Source organism: Hyperolius riggenbachi, chromosome 10 (assembly GCF_040937935.1).
Source record: "Hyperolius riggenbachi isolate aHypRig1 chromosome 10, aHypRig1.pri, whole genome shotgun sequence".
Lineage (NCBI taxonomy): Eukaryota > Metazoa > Chordata > Amphibia > Anura > Hyperoliidae > Hyperolius > Hyperolius riggenbachi.
The window spans coordinates 122,019,612-122,041,463 of NC_090655.1; the positions used below are offsets into that span (position 1 = coordinate 122,019,612).

Genomic DNA, 21,852 nt, shown 5'->3' on the forward strand with positions numbered 1-21,852 from the left:
CTAAGGGTCTGAACTTTTTAAATATGCATTTGAAGGGGGTATACTATGAACATTTTTAAATTATAAGCTTGTAAATAGTGATGGACGCAAAACGGAAAAAAATGCACCTTTATTTCCAAATAAAATATTGGTGCTATACATTGTGATAGGGACAAAATTTAAATGGTGTCATAACCGAGACAAACGGACAAATAAAATACATAGGTTTTAATTATGGTAGCATGGACTAATTTAAAGCTATAATGGATGAAAACTGAGAAATAATGAATTTTTCCATTTTTTTCTTATTAATCCTGTTAAAATGCATTGATAAAAAAATAATTCTTAGCAAAATGTATCACCCAAAGAAAGCCTAATTAGTGGCGGAAAAAACAAGATGTAGATCAATAAATTGTGTTAAGTAGTGATAAAGGTATTAGTGAATGAATGGGAGGTGAAAATTGCTCTGATGCATAAGGTGAAAAATCCCTGCGGGCTGAAATGGTTAAAGTAACCTCAAATCAGAGTTTTTCATCCCAACCAACAATTTTCTTTTTAAAACTCAGCCAAGTATGTGTATAATCTGCACTATCCAAATAAAGAACATGCTTGGAACAATAGCCCAAAGCAAAACTGTACCCAGTCTAATGAAAGTCTTTGGTATGAAATGTAAGCATCTACAAAAAGAAAAAAAAAAGTGTGAGTATAATATTCAAATAATGCAAAAATGTCCTTGGCTGTTCAAGAGAAAACAAAATCAGAAGTGTCCCAGTATGTGAAATCATATTTACTAAAACTTACAGTTAAAATATGCAAGAACCACAACTGAACCTTGCACAAAGCTCAAGGAGCCTCATAAATAGATGACAACCCTACTATGGTCAGCAGTACATGACAGAAAAGCCCCCCCATCTACCAAGACACAGAACTAACCAGCATTGTGCAGAGCTGAAGGTCTGGAGTCAGCACTAGCCGTGTAACTCTATCTCAATAATTGTATGCGCTATCTGTGGATTGTAACTTTGGAGCAATTTATAAGCTGATTTTATGCCAATATACTGTATATAGTAATTATATTATTTGTGCTAAGCTTTTTGAACCAAGTGTCTTCACTGTAGTAGCACAATGTATTACTGCAGGAAATGTCATCTCTTCTATTTTACTCATTAGCAGATGGAAGGTTCAGTGGTCATCGTGCTTCTGGTGACTAAAGATGTTCAACAAGATGCTAATTATTCCAGCTCGTGTCCTAGGTCATTGTAAGTTATATGGAGATTGCACTTTGGCCAGTGAAATACACTCCCTGCTAATTCTGATTTACCCAATTTCAAGCTGCATACAATTTGCATACAAGCTGGAATGATTAGTATCTTATTGACCTCCTCTACTAGATTAGGGTCACCTTCTGCTTGTTAAAGTTCTTGGCCTTTATGTCATACTTGCCTGAGGTGGGGGAAGTTTTATTACAGTCTGGCACAACATAAAAAATAGCCTCTCTTCTAATTATTCTACTTGAATTGGGTCCACAGCACTGACACGTGTGTTCAAAAAAATTGAAAGACCTCTGAGTCACAGCACAGTTACTGATGGCAGCAGGCATTAGTAAATTTCTATTATTTCCTGTTCAGAGGTAGCTGTATATCTGAGTTAAAAAGGGGTTTCTTTAGCTTATGATCAGTCACCTAGAAAAGTCCCCCTTTATTTAATGAGCAAACAAGATTATCTTCACTTTTTGATTTATCAAAAGAGAAATCTCCTCATAGTGGCAGAGCTGCATGTGTCCCCCGCCCTTTCGCTTTGTATGATCATGTGACTCATGGAACATCTTGACAGATTAGCAGGGCCCTGATTTGCTGTGGTTATTTTTGCTTTAGCACATGCTTGTGACCTGAAAATCAAAACATAACAAATCTACCTGGCATAAAACTGATTGCATGGATCTCCATGGTTTCTACCAAGCTTGAATAATAGTTGCCAAGACTAAAGGGCAATGAAGAGAGGAGATTTCAAATATTTCAAACACATCTTTATTTTAACACAGGACTGTATTCTTACATGTTATAATGGTGTGGCAAATCTATTGGCGCAAATTAGAAATTTTGACTGCAACTCCATGTTAAACCCAAAATTAAATGAGGTTAGTTCTAATAGAAATTCAAATAATAAGCAAATATAAATAAAGGAGCAAAGTGGTGAGCACAATGCATTTTCAAGAGCCAATTGTGCTTGAAACTGCATAAAGCCAATGTCTCTTCTTATCCTGCAGCTGCTGGGCTGGACAGTGGACTGTGACCATGACCATGTGACACACAAAGTAAGAACAATAGAATCCAGATAACATTTTCTAGAATCCCAGCATTACAGTAGAAACCATGTGTCCCCATGAGGAAGTAGGACCTGAAGTCACAAAAAGTAGGTGAAAAGACGCCTACATCAAACAGTGCTCCCAATTAAAAAACTATAGTAAAATACAGGTATTAAAGAAGTTAATTCACTTAAAGGACACCTGAAATAAGAGGGTAATAGAGGCTGCCATGTTTATTAAATTTTAAACAATACAAATTTCCTGTTTATACTGCTAATCCTCTGCCTCTAATGCTAGGTTCACACGATGCAACTTTCGGACAGATGTACAGTCAGATCGATTATTTCCAACATGTCCGATCTGATTTCCGACCGATTCTCCGATTGATTTTTCATTCAATCACATGAAAAATCAATCGGAAAATCGATCGGAAATCAGATCAGACCTGTTGGAAATAATCGATCTGACAATAAATCTGCCAGAAAATTGCAACGCGTGTACCTAGCATAATATTTTTAGCACTAGACCCTGAACAAGCATGCAGCAGATTAGTCATTTCTGACATTTTTAGAGAGAGAAGAAGACCCCTAAGAAACAGCATCAAACAGGGATAATTTAGAAAAATATATATACATGATCAGCCAAAATATGACAATAGTGTTAATTCAAATACATAAAACATTTAAAAATCAGATCTAATATCCATTAATCTGCCTGCTGAGTCAATTATACCAAATTCATAATCTATACCAAAGAATCATCATTATATACCATATGCCACACTATATAGAGAAAAACACAAGTGTACCAACACTGCAGCCTTAAAAGTAGAGCCCACAGGTGGAAGAACCTGGGTTCAATATACTCATATCATTTACAAAAATGCCAATATTACATATGTCACAAGTGAATCCTGCAAAAAAGGAAGAGCGAAGTGAACATTCAAACAGTAAATAAAGTGCACAATGCTGTAAGCAATTAAACCAAATTCATAGTTAAATGGTGCAATACATATAGAGATACCTAAAGACTATAGGTATCACTGGAGCAGCCTATGAGATAAAGTGCAAGTTCCATTTAACAGCGGTAATATTACAGTGCACACACAGCGCATGGTAAAATTACTCTTACCAATGGCAGTAAGTACCGTGTGTTATGCTATTAGAATGACTCTCAGTCCTTGAGAAGTGCGACCATTGCTATGGTAACGCACATAACTAACAAGCGTTTCCATTATGTACATCCCCCATGGCTAACCTTAACCGTCCCTGCCGTTGCCAATACAGTAAGAAAAAATGCTGATTTTCTGGCGCTGCTATAGGTGCCCACTGCAATACAAAATATGGCTACAAATAGCAGCGCCCAAAGTTCCGTCACTAGCGGGCGTCCAAATTTCCTGTTTCTTGTCAGACGCCAGCTATGTTAAGACAGTTGTGGTTCAGATCCAGTTCTATATCTTGCCTGAAGAAGGAAATTAAAGTTTTGAAAGCTTGCAAAGAACTCTTGTACAGTTAGTCATGAAAGGTATAACCTAAACAACTTTTGCTGTTATATCTTCAGAGCCGACTCTGTCAAGAGGAAAGAAACAGTCTCTGGGAGCCTACAGAAATAGATACAATGCTGCAGAAAGCACAGCTACATAAAGGATTTCTTGATGTGAAAGCGTAATTTTCAAAGGCAATATTTATAATTTACAGTAATCACATAATGTCTTTCAGAATTTGCCTTTTTTACTTTTGCATTTGGAGGGCTTTTCATTATTCTCTCTTAACACTAACTTAAAATGTTTCTATAACCAAGTGTATAAAGCACCACGTACCTTGTAGCTGAGTAAACGTAGTAAAAAATGTGCCTCCCAGAGTTTTTAGCTCATTATTAGCCAGAGAGATGGAAAGGATTTTGTCGGAAACTGAACGCATGACAAAGTACAATCCAGTTGGGAAAGAGTTCAGGGCACAGCTTGATAAATCTGCAAAAAAAATAAAATAAAACCTGATATAAGAAAATTACTTTTTTTTTTAACATTTGAACTTTTTTTTTCATTTTTTAAGATCAAGAGAACATCATATTCTTTTTCGTGAAGAGTTTGAATTGTACTTTACATTGCAAGTAGTTTTTACATTTGCATCTAAAATAGGGAATATATAAAGTTTTACTTATTCTCAGAAAAGTCAAAACTGTTTTTACTCAACAACAGATTTAATTGCAGTCTATTTCAACTTCCCTTCTGCCTAAAACTTTTACTCAGTTTTGGCTGTAGCAAAAGTATTACAAACTGTCTTTTCTCTTTTACATTGTTTTACTCTATTAGAATCTTTCTTCCTCTTTGTCCAGATAGATCTCTTCTAAGGCTGGGTGCACACTTGAGCTGTGTGAGATTGCGAGCGTTATGCCAAAATTTCATTTCACTGTTTGCATTTTATGTGTGCTTTCCAAGTGTGATTTTACATATTGAAAATATGTTTGACTACATTTTAACGAAATCGAGGCTAAACACATTTTCATTCTAAACGCTTGGGATATGTGGAAACAAGCTGAATGCAGGCAGTTTTCTTGCCGTAACACAAACATGAAAACAGAAATACAAACAAACTGAGTTTTGTCCTTGAGTTCACCCACTCTAAAACGATAGACATATCACACAATACATACATACATACATAAAAACCCTTTTGCCAAGATTGGAGTAACAGTAGGAGGAGGGGACACAGACATTCTGGTGCAGTTACTGTATAATCTTACCTACTCTTTAGGAAAAAAATAGACTTTGGCTTTATCTGTACGAGCAACACACAAAATATCTAGAACAACTGTAGAAGCAGTGGGAACAGCTTATACTGAGCATACTGTAGTGGCATGCTTGTATCTTAGGTAAAAGATGTTACAGCCAGTTCTGCAATTATATTTCATTATTGGACACAGAGGTTGCTGATCTTGAATAAGCGGAGTGATGCCGGCGATACTAGTGAATCCGTCTGCCACTTAACCACCTGTATCACTCTCAGAATTAATGGTGACTGCGCCTGGCCATTAACTTATTCAGTACAACCTGAGTGATGTATATACTGTATTCGTATTGCACACTGTTACCTTCTAGCACCAGCATCATAATTCACTGTAATAGCACTTAGCCAATAGAAATGTTATTGCTAATGCATCTGTTACAAGTGGTATTGTTTTGCACAGGAATTTATTTGCACCTCACTGATTTGGTAATTTATTCATGAGTTTCACTGGGATTAGCACATAGCACTTTATTTGCATATCCTGAACCCGTGTTCACATACTCTGTTGTACATAATTATTAGCACACATCATTTTGGGCCAGAGGCATTATTAGTGAATGATAAATTGTTTATGATAATTAATTGGGCATCTGAGAGGTGTGAAAGTTCAAATTGTTTTTAAATTGTTTACAATGTTGTTTAGAAATGTTTGATGCCAATAAAATGAATTATTTTTGAGAAACCGAGTAGTGCAGTTTCCATGGGCAATGTTCCTTTTAGGCGAGTTACACACCAGGACGTTGCGTTTAGGGGACGTTATAGGGCACATAACGTGCCCCTAACGCAACGCCTGGTGCTCTCTGGTGTGGACGTCGGAGTGATCCGCGTTGTGCAGCTCACTCTGGCGTCCGTGATGCATACTCTTGGACGCATGCGGCATCACGTGGTCCCGCCCGGCTAATCGTCGCACAGAGCGGCCGCTCCAGGAAGTAAACACTGCACGTCACTGAGTGCAGTGAATATTAATTAGCCATGTGCCTGGCCACACTCCCCTCCTCCCCAACATGACTGAGCATGTGCAAACAGTCTAACGCGGCACATCATGCAGCACTTTGCTGCGTTAGCAATGTAACGCAACGTGGGCAGTGTTAACAGCCCACTTGTGTTACATTGCTGTGCGTTGGGGGAGCGTTACAGGCTGCACTAACGTGCGTCTGTAACGTCCCTGTGTGCAAGAAGCCTTAATGTTAGTAAATTTCATATTTATCGCCCAGAACACATTTTGTAATAATGAGTGTGGTGGAAACTTTTCTTGTTTGACAATATTTCACTATTGACCAGGGCCCCATTTCAGTACCTCTCACGCACAGTTAATTATGAGGATATAACAGAGGCGCCAGAAATAGAATAAAATATTTAAAAAACGTTTAAAAAGGGAGGTAGTTGTGGACTTACCTCCCACAGTAGACTCAACAACTCAATTAAACAGTAAACGTTTCTTTATTCACAGCTCCAAAAATTGCAATGCGTTTCTTGGGTCTATACCCGTTTCATCAGGCTATACAAGGAGCCTCTGCTGAATACTTGTAGCCAGTTTAAGCCAGAAACGCTTCAACTGGCTACAGGTATTCAGCAGAGGCTCCATGTATAACCTGATGAAGCAGGCATAGACCTGAGAAACGCATTGCAATTTTTGGAGTTGTGAAATGTTTGCTGTTTAATTGACGTGTGTGAGTCTACTGTTGGAGGTAAGTCCACCACTAACTCTCTTTTTAAATGGTGTTTAAACATTGTATTATATTTTTTGGCGCTTCTGTTAGATCATCTACTGTGCACCTAAAGTGCACCCTTGGTGGAGGGGTGATACCCTATCTTTTTTTTCTTGTCTACAAAGAGCGACTTTTAACCAGAGTGGTTTAATCTCCCCACCTGTGACTACAGTGTTTACCTTAGCGGTAACCCACTTTTCTGAGTACCATCCTTTATTTATGTATTGTTCTGGACATCTAACATACTACACTATCAAGGGCTCTCAATCCTTTCTTTTTTTTCTTTTACAAACCGTTAATTATGAGTATACTTTAAATATAGGGGAACAAATGCTGGCTACATTTTGGCACCCACTCAAAATGCGTGGCTTACTTTTACAATACATAATAATAAATACAAAATATAGAGTACCGTATTTTTCGGACTATAAGACGCTCCGGACTATAAGACGCACCCAAGTTTAGAGCATAAAAATCATGGAAAAAAAAAATATACTAAACCTGGTGTGTCCATGGTCCAGGAACATTTTGTATATGTTCTCCCCCAATTATTGTTCCCCTTGTTCCTTCCTTGTATCTCTGGTGTCCTCATTTCCTCCTGTATCCCCCTATGTCCCCCGTGTGCTTCTCTGCCCCTCTGTCCATGTGTACTTTTTCCTCCAGTGGCTTTACTGATAAAATCACTGCAAACTATCACCACTTACTAACTAGCTACTTTAGCAGCTCTTCAGCTGAGTCCTGTCTATAGCAGGGAAATCAGCCTCTCAGCTGGCTGGCCACTAGGATGATCGCATCCTAATCTGGAGAGGGAAGACAGTGAGTGCTAGCAGGAGGGTGCCTGGCTGAAGCAATGCTGCTTTACATTACAAACGTCCAAATGTTGCTTCCAGCATTATGATCAAAACTTGGGCAGCAGCATTGTAACTCATGCAGAGGAAGATTCACATGGCCCCTATGTCCTCTGGTGTCCCGCCCCCTGTCCTTTGCCCCCCTGGTGTCACTGCCCCCCATCCCCAGTGACCCCCCTGCCCCTTTAACATAGATACGGAGACCGCTGCAGAACACCAGCAAGTATCGCATATACATACACTGAGGGACGCGGGCTCACAGCTTTACATTTCCCACCTCCAATCCGGTGTCCTTTGCCCCCGACGGTCAACGCTGCAGGTTACCGGCAAGTGTTTTCATAGCACGGGAATGAGCCAGACAGCTTCAAAACACAATGCCCAATCAGGCGGGGAGCGCTGCACGAGACAGCCAATCACAGCCTTCCCGATAGTCCTGAAGGCGGGACAAAGGCTCTATCAGCGGGGCTGGTGATTGGGAGGAAGCAGGGAGCAGAGAGAGCTGTGATTGGCTGTCTCGCGCAGCGCTCCCCGCCTGATTGGGCATTGCGTTTTGAAGCTGTCTGGCTCATATCCGTGCTATGAAAACACTTGCCGGTAACCTGCAGCATTGTCCGTAGGGGCAAAGGTCACCGGATTGGAGGTGGGAAATGTCAAGCTGTGTGGCCGCGTCCCTCGGTGTATGTATATGCGATACTTGCTGGTATTCTGCAGCGGTCTCCGTATCTATGTTAAAGGGGCAGGGGGGTCACTGGGGATGGGGGGCAGCAATACCAGAGGGGGCAAAGGACAGGTGGACTGGACACCAGAGGACAGCAGACACCAGACGGGACAAGGGGAAGGACAGCGCCAGTAACAAAATTTATTATTCGGACTATAAGACGCACCAACTTTTCCCCCCCACTTTTGGGGAAGAAAAAGTGCGTCTTATAGTCCGAAAAATACGGTAATTACAGAATAATACTTATATTTTATACTCTTTGTGAGCGTCACCAGACTCTACAATAGGTTTTAACATTCTTGTCTATCATAGGACTAATAAAACAATGCACAGTCAAGGTTAACCAGATTTATCACATCAAAATTGATTTTAAACTACCAATAAGTGTTAGTGGAATTTTTTTTGGGGGGGATATGAGATATGAAACTAGAGTTCTGTGGTTGTGGTATAGCAAAGAATGTTGGTGAACATAAGTGAACCAATCACCTTGGACTGGATTTTTAAAAACTGTCTGTAAACCGTTTGCAACCTTTTGCTGAATCATATACAGTGGGTTGCAAAAGTATTCGGCCCCCTTGAAGTTTTCCACATTTTGTTATATTACTGCCACAAACATGAATCAATTTTATTGGAATTCCACATGAAAGACCAATACAAAGTGGTGTACACATGAGAAGTGGAACGAAAATCATACATGATTCCAAACATTTTTTTACAAATAAATAACTGCAAAGTGGTGTGTGCATAATTATTCGGCCCCCTTTGATCTGAGTGCAGTCAGTTGCCTATAGACATTGCCTGATGAGTGCTAATGACTAAATAGAGTGCACAAGTGTGTAATCTAATGTCAGTACAAATACAGCTGCTCTGTGAGGGCCTCAGAGGTTGTCTAAGAGAATATTGTGAGCAACAACACCATGAAGTCCAAAGAACACACATGACAGGTCAGGGATCAAGTTATTGAGAAATTTAAAGCAGGCATAGGCTACAAAAAGATTTCCAAAGCCTTGGACATCCCACGGAGCACTGTTTAATCGATCATTCAGAAATGGAAGGCGTATGGCACAACTGTACACCTACCAAGACAAGGCCATCCACCTAAACTTACAGGCCGAACAAGGAGAGTGCTGATTAGAAATGCAGTCAAAAGGCTCATGGTGACTCTGGACGAGCTGCAGAGATCTACAGCTCAGGTGGGAGACTCTGTCCATAGGACAACTATTAGTCATGCACTGTACAAAGTTGGCCTTTATAGAAGAGTGGCAGAAGAAGCATAAGAAGTCCCGTTTGCAGTTTGCCACAAGCCATGTGGGGGACACAGCAACCATGTGGAAGAAGGTGCCCTGGTCAGGTGCTCTGGCAGCATCATGCTCGGGGGGGGGGGGTGCATCTCTTCAGCAGGGACAGGGAAGCTGGTCAGAGTTGATGGGAAGATGGATGGAGCCAAATACAGGGCAAACAAAACCTCTTGGAGACTGCAAAAGACTTGAGACTGGGGCGGAGGTTCACCTTCCAGCAGGACAATGACCCTAAACATAAAGCCAGGGCAACAATGGAATGGTTTAAAACAAAACATATCTTTGTGTTAGAATGGCCCAGTCAAAGTCCAGATCTAAATCCAATCGAGAATCTGTGGCAAGATCTGAAAACTGCTGTTCACAAACGCTGTCCATTTAATCTGACTGAGCTGGAGCTGTTTTGCAAAGAAGAATGGGCAAGGATTTCAGTCTCTAGATGTGCAATGCTGGTAGAGACATACCCTAAAAGACTGGCAGCTGTAATTGCAGCAAAAGGTGGTTCTACAAAGTATTGACTCAGGGGGTCGAATAATTACGCACACAACACTTTGCAGTTATTTATTTGTAAAAAATGTTTAGAATGATGTATGATTTTCGATCCACTTTTCACATGTACACCACTTTGTATTGGTCTTCCACGTGGAATTCCAATAAAATTGATGCATGTTTGTGGCAGAAATGTGACAAAATGTGGAAAACTTTAAGGGGGCCGAATACTTTTGCAACCCACTGTAATATAGTGAGGCTTGCTAAAAGGTAAATTCATTTAAGTTTTTGCTATGACAGTTGAATGCATGCCCCCACGGCAAGACATATTTTTAATGAATTCAAGACAGAATACATTTATGAAATTTGAAGAAAATCTGTAATGAAAAAAACTCCCCTGGGGGGTACTCACCTCGGGTGGGGGAAGCCTCCGGATTCTATTGAGGCTTCTCCGTCCTTCTCGGTCCCACGGCGGCGGTGAAAATCCTCCCGGAGCGGCGGCGATATAAATATTTACCTCTCGGGCTCCAGCGCAGGTGCAGTATCCGCTCTTCCCACGGAGATAGGCGAAAATAGCCGATCTCCGTCGGGCCGCTCTACTGCGCAGGCGCAAGTCTCCTGCACCTGCGCAGTAGAGCGGACCCGACAGAGATCTGCTATTTTCGCCTATCTCCATCAGAAGAGCTGCAACAGTGCTCCCGCTGGAGCCTGAAAAGGTAAATATTGAACAGCTGTCGGATTTGTCGCCTGTGCATTCCGCGGGCTGCAGCGAGACCGCCGTGGGACACAGGAGGACGGGGGAAGCCTCAATAGGGTCCAGAGGCTCCCCCTAATGGAGGTGAGTACCCTCCAGGGGAACTTTTTTTCAGTACAGGTTTTCTTTAAGGTCTGAGTACAAGTGTGTGAATTTGACTTTAGTTGCAGAACTTCTTTTAGGTTTTTACTTCTCTTAGAAACATAATTATATTCTGGTATTACCCAAGTAAGGGCTGCAAACACTTAATATATAATATTAGGCAAACCATTTCTTTAGATAAGGAGAGCTGCAGCCATTTAAGGCACGCTCAGTCACCAGGTAGACGTTTGGAGCATTAGGGAGTCCTGCCAAATGACCCCTTACTCTAGTTCAGCTTCCAATTAATTTAATACATTTCACAGAAAATTTGCATCACGGTAGTTAGCAATATGCAAATTCTGTGCATTGCACATCTGTATTTTTGTAATAAACGTATTTAAAGAGAACCCGAGGTGAGATATCGGCGCTGCACGCCCGTCCCTTCCCTCCCTCTGATTGGAGGGAAGTGACGCGGACGGGTAGCGCCGATACGGAGGAGGCGTGGGAGCGGCGCTAACAGACAGGCGAGAGGTAAACATTGTGCTGGCGACACGCTGCGTGTCACCAGCACTGCGGGGGGTATAGCGGCGCGCAGGGGGGTCCTTGAGGCACACCATGGGGCAACAGAGGCTGGTGTTAGTGTGCACAACCAGCCTCTGTGCCCCACTAGCATAAGTAAATCCCACCTCGGGTTCTCTTTAAAGTAGGATGAAACTCAAACTTCATCTTTGTCTCTAAAGCATTAAACACAGCAAAAACTAATAGCTAAAAACACATGACTGGTTTCCAAGTTACTCAAACTTTTCACTTCACTTAGCTGCTAATTGATCAGACTTCTAATTAAGGAAGGGGGGGAGGGGGGTCTATCTAATTATGTGCAGGGATTTCTTTATTTTCTGTCAGTTTTTTTCAATTCTTCTATCTACTAAAAATAGTGCACATTTAAATTTCCCAATTCCGCCCCACATGGCTACTTTTTCTTGTTGTCAAGCTGGAAAACATTCTGGGGAGAATACTGCATTAGTCTTTTAACAATAAGGCTATTTTTCAATCTACAGCACAATACAAATGGACAAGTTTAAACACAACAAGAGAGAACACCAAAATCCAGCATTATCTGTCACTATGGCAACAGCTTACCTATGTGACGTGCATAGTGGCCAAGTGAATGTCTTGCAAAAATGGACAGCACATACAGTATGGTACATTTCTTATTACTACTGCCTTATTGTAGCGGTGGGAGCGCATTCTACAGTTTCTATACAAAATCAAGTTAAAATGACAAATGAAAAACATAAACAGTTTTGTATAGTATATCTACTCCATCTGTCTCAGTTTTCTAAGTTAGTATCCTCTGTTTTGTATTGCATTTCCCCTTGACCAGATAAACTAAACTATATGCTCCCTGTTTTCTCTTTGTGTTTCCCCTGAAAAGCCTATAGGTTATCCCGACTGCTGCTTCTCCTACTGACTAACCCAGGGATGGCAAACCAGTCCTTCAAGGGCCGAGGTCCTCACACATTTTTGACACAGCTCAAATTAACCTGGATGAATTCTGAATAAAACCTATTTGGAATTCATCCGTTGCTCATCACTATAAGTGACCTTTCTCTTTTCCACATATACCTATACAATTTGCTCATAGCCAACCCCTAGTGGATGGTATTTTTCAGACTATAAGACGCTCCTGACCATAAGACACACCTAGGTTTAGAGGACAAAAACCAGGGAAAAAAATATACTAAGCCTGGTGCATCCATGGTGAAGGAGCATCTTGTGGATTATTCCCCTATGTACCTCATGTCCCCTTGTACCTTGTGTCTCCTTATGTCCTCCTCTGCCCCCCTTGTGCCCACCTCTATCCCCCTTTGTGTCTCCCTGTGTCCTCCTCTGCATAGGCACAGTACAGGGAGTCCCTGACATTGCAGAGGGTTGGAGGTTTATATTGGCAGGCGTTCATAAGTCATGAACTCCCTGCTTTTGGACTATAAGACGCAGTGACTTTTCCCCCTATTTTCTTTCCCCCTATTTTGGGGGGATAAAAAGTGAGTCTTATAGTACAAAAAAATACAGTATTTGCTTTTGTCAAATAAAAAAAAAATTGTTATGTTATCGTAAGCAAAGTGGAAAAAACAGCTTTGCACTGCTTTCTCAACACTGCTGAATGTGCGTCCTCCTCATCTCAATTCTTTGTATTTAACTGAAAGGTGTGAGGCCTAGCACAGAAAAAAATGATTGCTGTTCACATATTAACATGGATGGGCAGCTGGCATTCATTTGCAATAAATGTGGCCCCACTCCAATGTGCACTAGTGGCCAACAGCAGTGCCAAGTGTGAATTCCTTAGCAACACTGTCTTTAAAAACATTTCAAGTATTGGAGAGAAAAATACTAGCCATTTCTTTTGGGCTGTCATTTCATTTCAGTCATTTCATTACACAACATCCGTCTTTTGAAATTATGAAGAATAGGCAATTTATGCAGAGTTATTAGCATAAACAATGGATCATGCCCTTAATATGAGTGAAGGTTCATTCATTTCTCATGAAAGATTTTCATCTGGCATAAAAATACATATGCCAAGCTGTTTGACAGAATTAAAAGATTGATTGAGTTGTGTATGTGAGTTTTAGATAACCAGCTCTAAGTTTCACACAACATAAAAGGCTGATTTACATACAGTAGATCCACTATTTCTGCATAATCTTGCTATTGGTTCAAGTAAACAAAAGTTTTGTAACAAATAAAACTCATAATAATATTCTAAGAACAGTAAATTAGTCATAATAATAATCTAGAAACAGTAAATCAGTCATCAACTGACAGACGGCATCAGATGCTTCCCAAATTGGCTACACATGAGAGAGCCCAATTCGAAGCTTGGGTTCAGAAACACATAGCAGAGAAAGTCTCTGAGTCCTATTGAGGCTTCCCTTGCTGTCCTCTGGTCCCCCATTGCTGCTCGCGGATCCTTCAGCTGATTGGGGCCACACACCTCCTCTGGTACAAATGCAGCCCTGCTGCAGCTGCGCGAGTATGACCGCAACTGCGCAGTAGCATGGCTTACTGCACAGTGGCAGCACGGCGGCCCTCTAGCTTGAAGATAAGTGTGGCCCCAGCCAGACCCACAAGCTCTTGTTGGTAATTTTTGGAGGGTCCGCAAAGGGAGAACAGAGGACAGCAAAGAAAACTTCATTAGGATCCAGAGGCTTACCTCTTCTTAGTTAAGTATGTGATTTTGTACACTTTGGCCTCAATTCACTAAGCAGTTTAGACTAGTCTACAGATGGTTTTTAGTCTACTGATGGTTTGGTGTAATGTTTTAGACTTGTTTTTAGACCTGGTCTGGCATTCAGTAATTACACAATTCACAAAGGCAAACAAGGAGTAACAACGCCCACTTTTTCTGACAGAGATTAGACCAGCTGATTTCTTGTCGGTAAAGTAATTCTGTGAGGTATTTTAGATGTGAGGATGGAACCTTTTGAATTAATTATGCAGGGGTTTAATTGTATGCAGAGGAGAGCTCATCATAGGAGAAGGATGTCAGTCATAGCTACTCATTTGTGTCAGTCATAGCTACTCGTTTGTGATTTGCGTCTTGATCATTTCCCCTGCTTTACCCACCTAATTACCAAATGGTTTAGACCAGGTCTAAAACATTTGGTAATAGTGAATTCCCCTTTGATGCAACTGACCAAACCATCAGTAGACTAGTCTAAACTGCTTAGTGAATTGAGGCCTTTGAAGGAAACCCGAGATGAAAAGTTAAAGAAAATTCATATCTACCTGGGGCTTCCTCCAGCCTGATCGCTTCCTCTGTGAAGTCCTCTGCCTTCTGGATCTTCGTTAAGGGGTCCCGGTATCTTGGCCAGTCGGGGCTTACTGCACAACCGCTCCGCTCCTGTCGCCTGGAGCTTTCTGCACCTGTGCAGTACTACTGTGCAGATGCAGAACTCTCCTGGCAGGGGGAGCGAGACGGGGGAGTGCGCACAGCTACACTGTGCATGCGCCAACTGGCCGCAACTGGCCAAAAATACTGGGACCCCTTACTGAAGATCCAGGAGGAAGAGGATGGCGCAGAAGGAGCAATTAAGCCAGAGGGGGCTGGCCATGTATGAAATGTTTTAACTTTTCATCTGTGGTAGACTTTAAGGGCCAACCAAACTCAGAATTGAAAAAGCCAAATTTGAATAGCAGTCAGAATGCTAACGATTTATAAAAATGTATATAAGCTAAGTCCTAGTCAGAATATCTGTTTCATGTGAAAAAATATGCATAGATCTAAAGTACGATATGCTTTCTTTCCTCTCTGCTTTCAGCTTTTAGGTGGGTCATGCAGGTATGACCCTGCAACATCCAAAGTAGGAAGAACCATAGGACCCATATTACATTTTCAGAATCTATGCATTATAGTAGAAACCACATGTTTATATGATCAGGCTGGACTTAATAATTCACAGGAAATACGTGTGAATAACTAAAAGACATTAGCTGTGCTAGCAGGAAGTAACAAGTAGGATGTCTTAAAGGGAACCAGAGATGAATGATTCACACAAAATAAACATATCAGTCGATAGCTTGTAATTAATAAATGCTCTACCTGATAATTTTGCCACTCTGGTGTGCCCTTTTGAGTGTTTTTTATCCATTATTGCTCCAGGAAAAATCCAATATGGCTGTCGGCTCATATCCCTTCTGCTTCCAGGTTATGAGCGGTTCTGGATGTGCTGTCTAGGCTCTATGAAACTATAGTCAAGCAGGGCTGCTGCTGCAAGCTTTCATCTGTGTGCTTTCAACTTTATTATTCTGGTATGCTGTGTGGCTGCCTGTAGGAAGTGTCTCTCATAGAAATGAAACTACATACAGTAGATAATAATGATGACTGGCTGGACAGTGCACACAGATCACACAGCCACACTTGTCTGTTTAAGAGCTTCTCTCTGCAGAAGCAGCCCCTCCCATGTCATCAGCTCTGAGTATGCAAAGCAGGAAAGCTGAGCCACAAGGGGGCAGGCTTGGGCTTGAAAAGAATCCACAGAAGACTGACTCAGCTATAAGGATTCCAGGTCAAACCTAGACTGAATGCTCAGTCGGGGATTCTAATCCCAGCTGATAACAGGCAGATTGAGCAAAGAAGAATGAAACTAAAAGCAGGGTAGGTGTTTCGCAGAAAAAGTGGGATCAACGCATCACCAGGCCGCCTCTGAATGGCCTCAGCTCAGAGATGCGCTGAGCCCCCCCAGGAACTACAAACGCCCCTTGAATCCAAACAGAGGCTCTGCATATACACCAGAGAAAAACTAGAGAAAAACTAACAAGTGGGAGCAGCTGACCAGAATTAAATCAAACATAGCAAAGAAATGAACAGCGCTACTTAAAAACAGATGAATGCTTACCTGCAAAAAAGTGCAGACCCCACTCATGGGATACAAATACACAATGAGCACACATACAACCTGTCTACCACTTGGAGGATGTTAGTTTCCACTAACAGCTTGCAATGCAATTTGTTAGGTACTCGTCCCTCCCACTGTCGAAGAAGTCTTTCCTCCATGGGAGGGGACCTAACACTAACTAAAACCTACCTATGCATATGCATAGCCTGGGCGCGCTACCAGTAAAATTAAGAATTGCGCCGAAAAAGTGGGATCAGCGCATCACCAGGCCGCCTCTGAATGGCCTCAGCTCAGAGATGCGCTGAGCCCCCCCAGGAACTACGAACGCCTCTTGAACCCAAACAGAGGCTCTGCATATACACCAGAGAAAAACTAACAAGTGGGAGCAGCTGACCAGAATTAAATCAAACATAGCAAAGAAATGAACAGCGCTACTTAAAAACAGATGAATGCTTACCTGCAAAAAAGTGCAGACCCCACTCATGGGATACAAATACACAATGAGCACACATACAACCTGTCTACCACTTGGAGGATGTTAGTTTCCACTAACAGCTTGCAATGCAATTTGTTAGGTACTCGTCCCTCCCACTGTCGAAGAAGTCTTTCCTCCATGGGAGGGGACCTAACACTAACTAAAACCTACCTATGCATATGCATAGCCTGGGCGCGCTACCAGTAAAATTAAGAATTGCGCAGAAAAAGTGGGATCAGCGCATCACCAGGCCGCCTCTGAATGGCCTCAGCTCAGAGATGCGCTGAGCCCCCCCAGGAACTACAAACGCACCTTGAACCCAAACAGAGGCTCTGCATATACACCAGAGAAAAACTAACAAGTGGGAGCAGCTGACCAGAATTAAATCAAACATAGCAAAGAAATGAACAGCGCTACTTAAAAACAGATGAATGCTTACCTGCAAAAAAGTGCAGACCCCACTCATGGGATACAAATACACAATGAGCACACATACAACTTGTCTACCACTTGGAGGATGTTAGTTTCCACTAACAGCTTGCAATGCAATTTGCTAGGTACTCGTCCCTCCCACTGCCGAAGAAGTCTTTCCTCCATGGGAGGTTTGGGTTCAAGGTGCGTTTGTAGTTCCTGGGGGGGCTCAGCGCATCTCTGAGCTGAGGCCATTCAGAGGCGGCCTGGTGATGCGCTGATCCCACTTTTTCTGCGCAATTCTTAATTTTACTGGTAGCGCGCCCAGGCTATGCATATGCATAGGTAGGTTTTAGTTAGTGTTAAGTCCCCTCCCATGGAGAAAAGACTTCTTCGACAGTGGGAGGGACGAGTACCTAACAAATTGCATTGCAAGCTGTTAGTGGAAACTAACATCCTCCAAGTGGTAGACAGGTTGTATGTGTGCTCATTGTGTATTTGTATCCCATGAGTGGGGTCTGCACTTTTTTGAGGGTAGGTGTTTACTGTCATGTTCCCACAGATAAATGTAATAAAATACATGAGGGTGCTTTGTCTCTGGTTTTCTTTAAGCCTACATGGCTAGGTGTATATCTGCAGTGAGCATAACTGCACAAAGGATTTTTCAAATGTAAAAGTTCACTTTTAAAGGTAACACAATTTCCTCTTCTACACATGATTTCAGATTCAATTTTGAGCTTAGTTGGGCTTCCAAGCCAGCCTATACTCATCCTGCTTACCTGACTTTTTTTGGGGAAAGTAAACAGGAGGTTTACAGATAAACCACATTTAAAGACAGTAAAGTAGACTATAGTGTATAAAACGAAAAGATTACCTGTAACGACTAAGCAGAACATAAAGTATTATTCAGAGTACCCATTTTTACGTTAATTTTCCTGGTTTTAGTTTTCAGGATCAGAAACACTTCTAATAACTATATGTTGCTGTATATATTGGTATGTAACTAGCCTAGGCTTGAAGTCACACAGCCTTCTGCTCCAGAGCACTCTGGGAGATCAACTGATGTGGAAAAGATACCCCCAAAGTGATGCACCTGGTCAGCAGTAAAGGTATTGTCACCACTATTATATAAAAGGATACATGAGGCAAAACTAGGAAAGAAACATTTTACACACTGGGGCTTTTTCCAGCCCATAGAAGTCATCAGGTCCCACGCTGAAGTTCCACTGTGCTTCAGGCTGCTGCTGTCCCCTCCATAGGATCGCAATCCGTGGCTGGGTCGTGGTCTTCTGTGCATGCATGGGTGTGCCACGAGCCTCTTGTGATTGCTCTCCCAGCTGTTCAAGTCTTTGTGAACTGTGCAAGTGCAAAGCCCTCCTGGCCATGGAAGCTTGATCACGAGAGGCGGGCATTGCACCTGCGCAGAAGACCACGACCTAGCTCTGGATTGTGGTCTTACACAGGGAACAGCGGAACTTCAGCGCTGAAAAGATAAGCTTCAAGTGGATGGCAGAAGCCTCAGCTGAGTAAGGGCCCGTTTCCACTACAGATTGGATGCAGAATGGATGCAGAAAAACTGACTCCAGTGAATGCCTATGGGCCTGTTTCCACTAAACGTGAATTTTCTGATGCAGATTTTCCCATAGGCATTCATTAGAGTCAGTTTTTCTTCATCCATTCTGCATCCAACCTGCGTGTAGTGGAAACAGGCCCAAAGCTTTTCTTTCCTAGGTTTGCCTCATGTATCCTGTAAATCTGAGTAGGGTAAGATTTAACAATGGGACAACATTGCTTACATGATTATTAAATGAATATCTTAAAAAAATTGAACTCTAATTAATTACCGGTAAGTTATAATCAGTAAAGTTCCTCTTTAACATTCATTGAGTATCAGAGAAGAAAACTGGTTTACAGCAAATTAAAAACCTAGAATATAAACATGTCACAGCTGAAAGTGACAGCAGTAGGCATGTATCAGAAAGACTCCTCCATAAGAGGCAATCTATACAGTAGTTAAACATCTTGCAGTGGACCCTTAAAATTGACTCGTACATGACCTAAAAAAACACTCAGTATGTACTGTTAGTCTGTGTCATGCATAACGACCATAATACATGCCAAACAGCAACTGGGAACAGTTAAATACAACATGGGCCAATTGGGAACCAGGAACAATAACCGTATGCAGCATGAAATATGTAATTACCCAAGATAGATGACAAGCTAAACACGTCAGTAATCCATAACAATTACTACAGCATGCTTTATAGTAGCTGGCCTATAAGAACAAAGAAAAGGCAACCAGGGAAAACACGTTACAATAATACAAATGAACATATCTGTATATAGATTAGCTATGGCAACATAATACAGATAATGCAACCGTGAGAAACCGCTCGTGTTTAATTAAACCGATACATATTTTATAAGTTACTATAACTATGCAGTTACTTCCTTGCATAGAGCCATAACAGGCACCAGAAAAAGTAAAATCTAATGTGCCTTTTAGAGGTGCAAATGACACTATTGGAGTCTGCAGACCACTTTAGCTGCTGCTTAAACAATACAATTCTTATTTAGAAAAAAAAAAAAACAGATCCCCGCAAGGTGTCCATTAGTGAAGGCACTGAGAATATAGAGGACATTGGATTTTTGTTTCTTGTAAGTGGGATTTTGATATAACACTGCTGTTATTATTATTATTATTATTTATTGTATTTATAAAGCGCCAACATATTACGCAGCGCTGAACATTAATTTAGGTTACAGACAATATTTAGGGGTGACATACAGCAATATGACAATACAGGAATACAAGAAAACCAGATCACACACCATAGTATGAGTACCAGGTAATGCTTAGTCAGTCACTGGATGAAGCATGGAGATTAGGCAAGTTATGTTCACTCAGATGCATAGCATGGGTGCACAGTAATGGAGGTGCAAGATCAGGTAGGACACAAAAGGAGGAGGACCCTGCCCAAAGGCTTACAAGCTAAAGGGAGAGGTAGGGACACGAGAGGTAGGGGACCAGAGTTCAGCTGTAGGTTTAGAGCACTTGTGAGGGGTGGTAGGCCAGAGTGAAAAGGTGAGTTTTGAGGGCTTTCTTGAAGATGTTTAAGGAGGGGGCTGCTCTAATGGGTGGAGGTAGGGAGTTCCATAGTGTTGGAGCAGCTCTTGAGAAGTCCTGGAGGCGTGCATGGGACTGGGTGATTCGGGGGGCGGTTAGGCGAAGTTCATTGGAAGAGCGGAGTGAGCGGCTAGGTGTGTACCTCTGAGTAAGATCGGAAATGTAGGTTGGACAGGTTTTGTGGACAGATTTGTAGGTCAGACACGATCAGATAAGATACATAATGCATATTTTGGTTTGATGTTTAAATTGATAATGTTTGTTTGTTCTAAGAGATGTTTCAGAAATAGCAAGGAGCCAAGAACGATATCCTGTTAATCTCTGTCAAACTACAATTTGCTACAATGTAATTAATTCCTTTTAACCCTTTCCCTGCCAAGCACGTACGCTGTACATTAGTTGGCCCCCGGGAAGCAGCAGGGAGGGGGCCGACATAATTCCTCCCTCTCTCCAGATGGGCCACCTCTTCTGCCTCCCTGGAATAGCGGTGTGGGTTGTAATTACTCACCTGATCGCTCCTCCGTGCCGCATATCCCACGCCGGTCTTGCCACCTCTCTCTGCTCTCTACTGCTGATTGGTAGAGCAGAGAGGAGCCTGCAGCCGGAAGGGACACCGCATGGAGCCAGCGATCAGGTGAGTATTACAACCCACACCGCTACGTTCCAGCCAGGCAGGGGGCAACAGAAGGGTGGGCATGTGGAGGGAGGGAGCATGATGTCGGCCCCCTCCCTGCAGTGGCCCCTATCCCTGCTACTTATACTGGGGGCTTCTATACCTACTACCTATGCTGGGGCAACTATACCTGCTACCTATACCTACTACCTACAGTATATTGGGGCACCTATACCTGCTACCTATACTGCGGAACCTATTCCTTTTACCTATACTGGGACACCTATTCCTGGCTATCTATACTGGCTACACCTATATCTGGTTACTTGTACTGGCGGCACCTATACCCAGCTACCTATACTGGCTGCACCTATACCTCGCTACCTGTGCTGGAGGCATCAATTTTAGGCTACCTTTACTTGCTGCACCTATATCTGGCTACTAGTACTGGCACACCTATTTCAAACTACCTATACTGACTACACCTATAACTGGCTACCTGTACTGGCACATCTATTCCAGAACAGGATAAGTGGGACATCAGTATTTATCTAGTATCGTTGGATTCCGCAGAATCAGAGCTTTTACAAACATTAACATTTTGGTGAGTAAATGTTATTTTTCTTTGAAAAAAAAAACAACAGAAAAATATTTTTTATTTCACTTTAACATATTTCACTCATGAATGATGTTATATCTACAGAAAAAGTACAACATTTTGTTTCAGTGTTCAAGCCCAATTCATTACGGAAAAAAACAATATATAACGTCCAATTTCATGTAGGTTTTATTGTAAAAAAAAAAAAAAGTAAACCTAATGAGTGCAAAATGTCTAAAAACTGCTTGGTAGTACATGTTCG

At 41.8% G+C, this 21,852-nt stretch overlaps 1 protein-coding gene across 5 annotated transcripts in view; it reads right to left on the reverse strand.

The window, feature by feature from the left end:
- The window catches only part of LRRC20 (leucine rich repeat containing 20), a 576,862-nt gene that overhangs the window by 353,070 nt on the left and 201,940 nt on the right, over positions 1 to 21,852 (reverse strand). For all 5 annotated transcript variants that reach the window (XM_068257847.1, XM_068257846.1, XM_068257850.1 and 2 more), the window contains exon 3: positions 4,104 to 4,253. In XM_068257847.1, the coding sequence (XP_068113948.1) occupies positions 4,104 to 4,253 (150 nt within the window). The remainder of the gene's footprint in view (positions 1 to 4,103; positions 4,254 to 21,852) is intronic.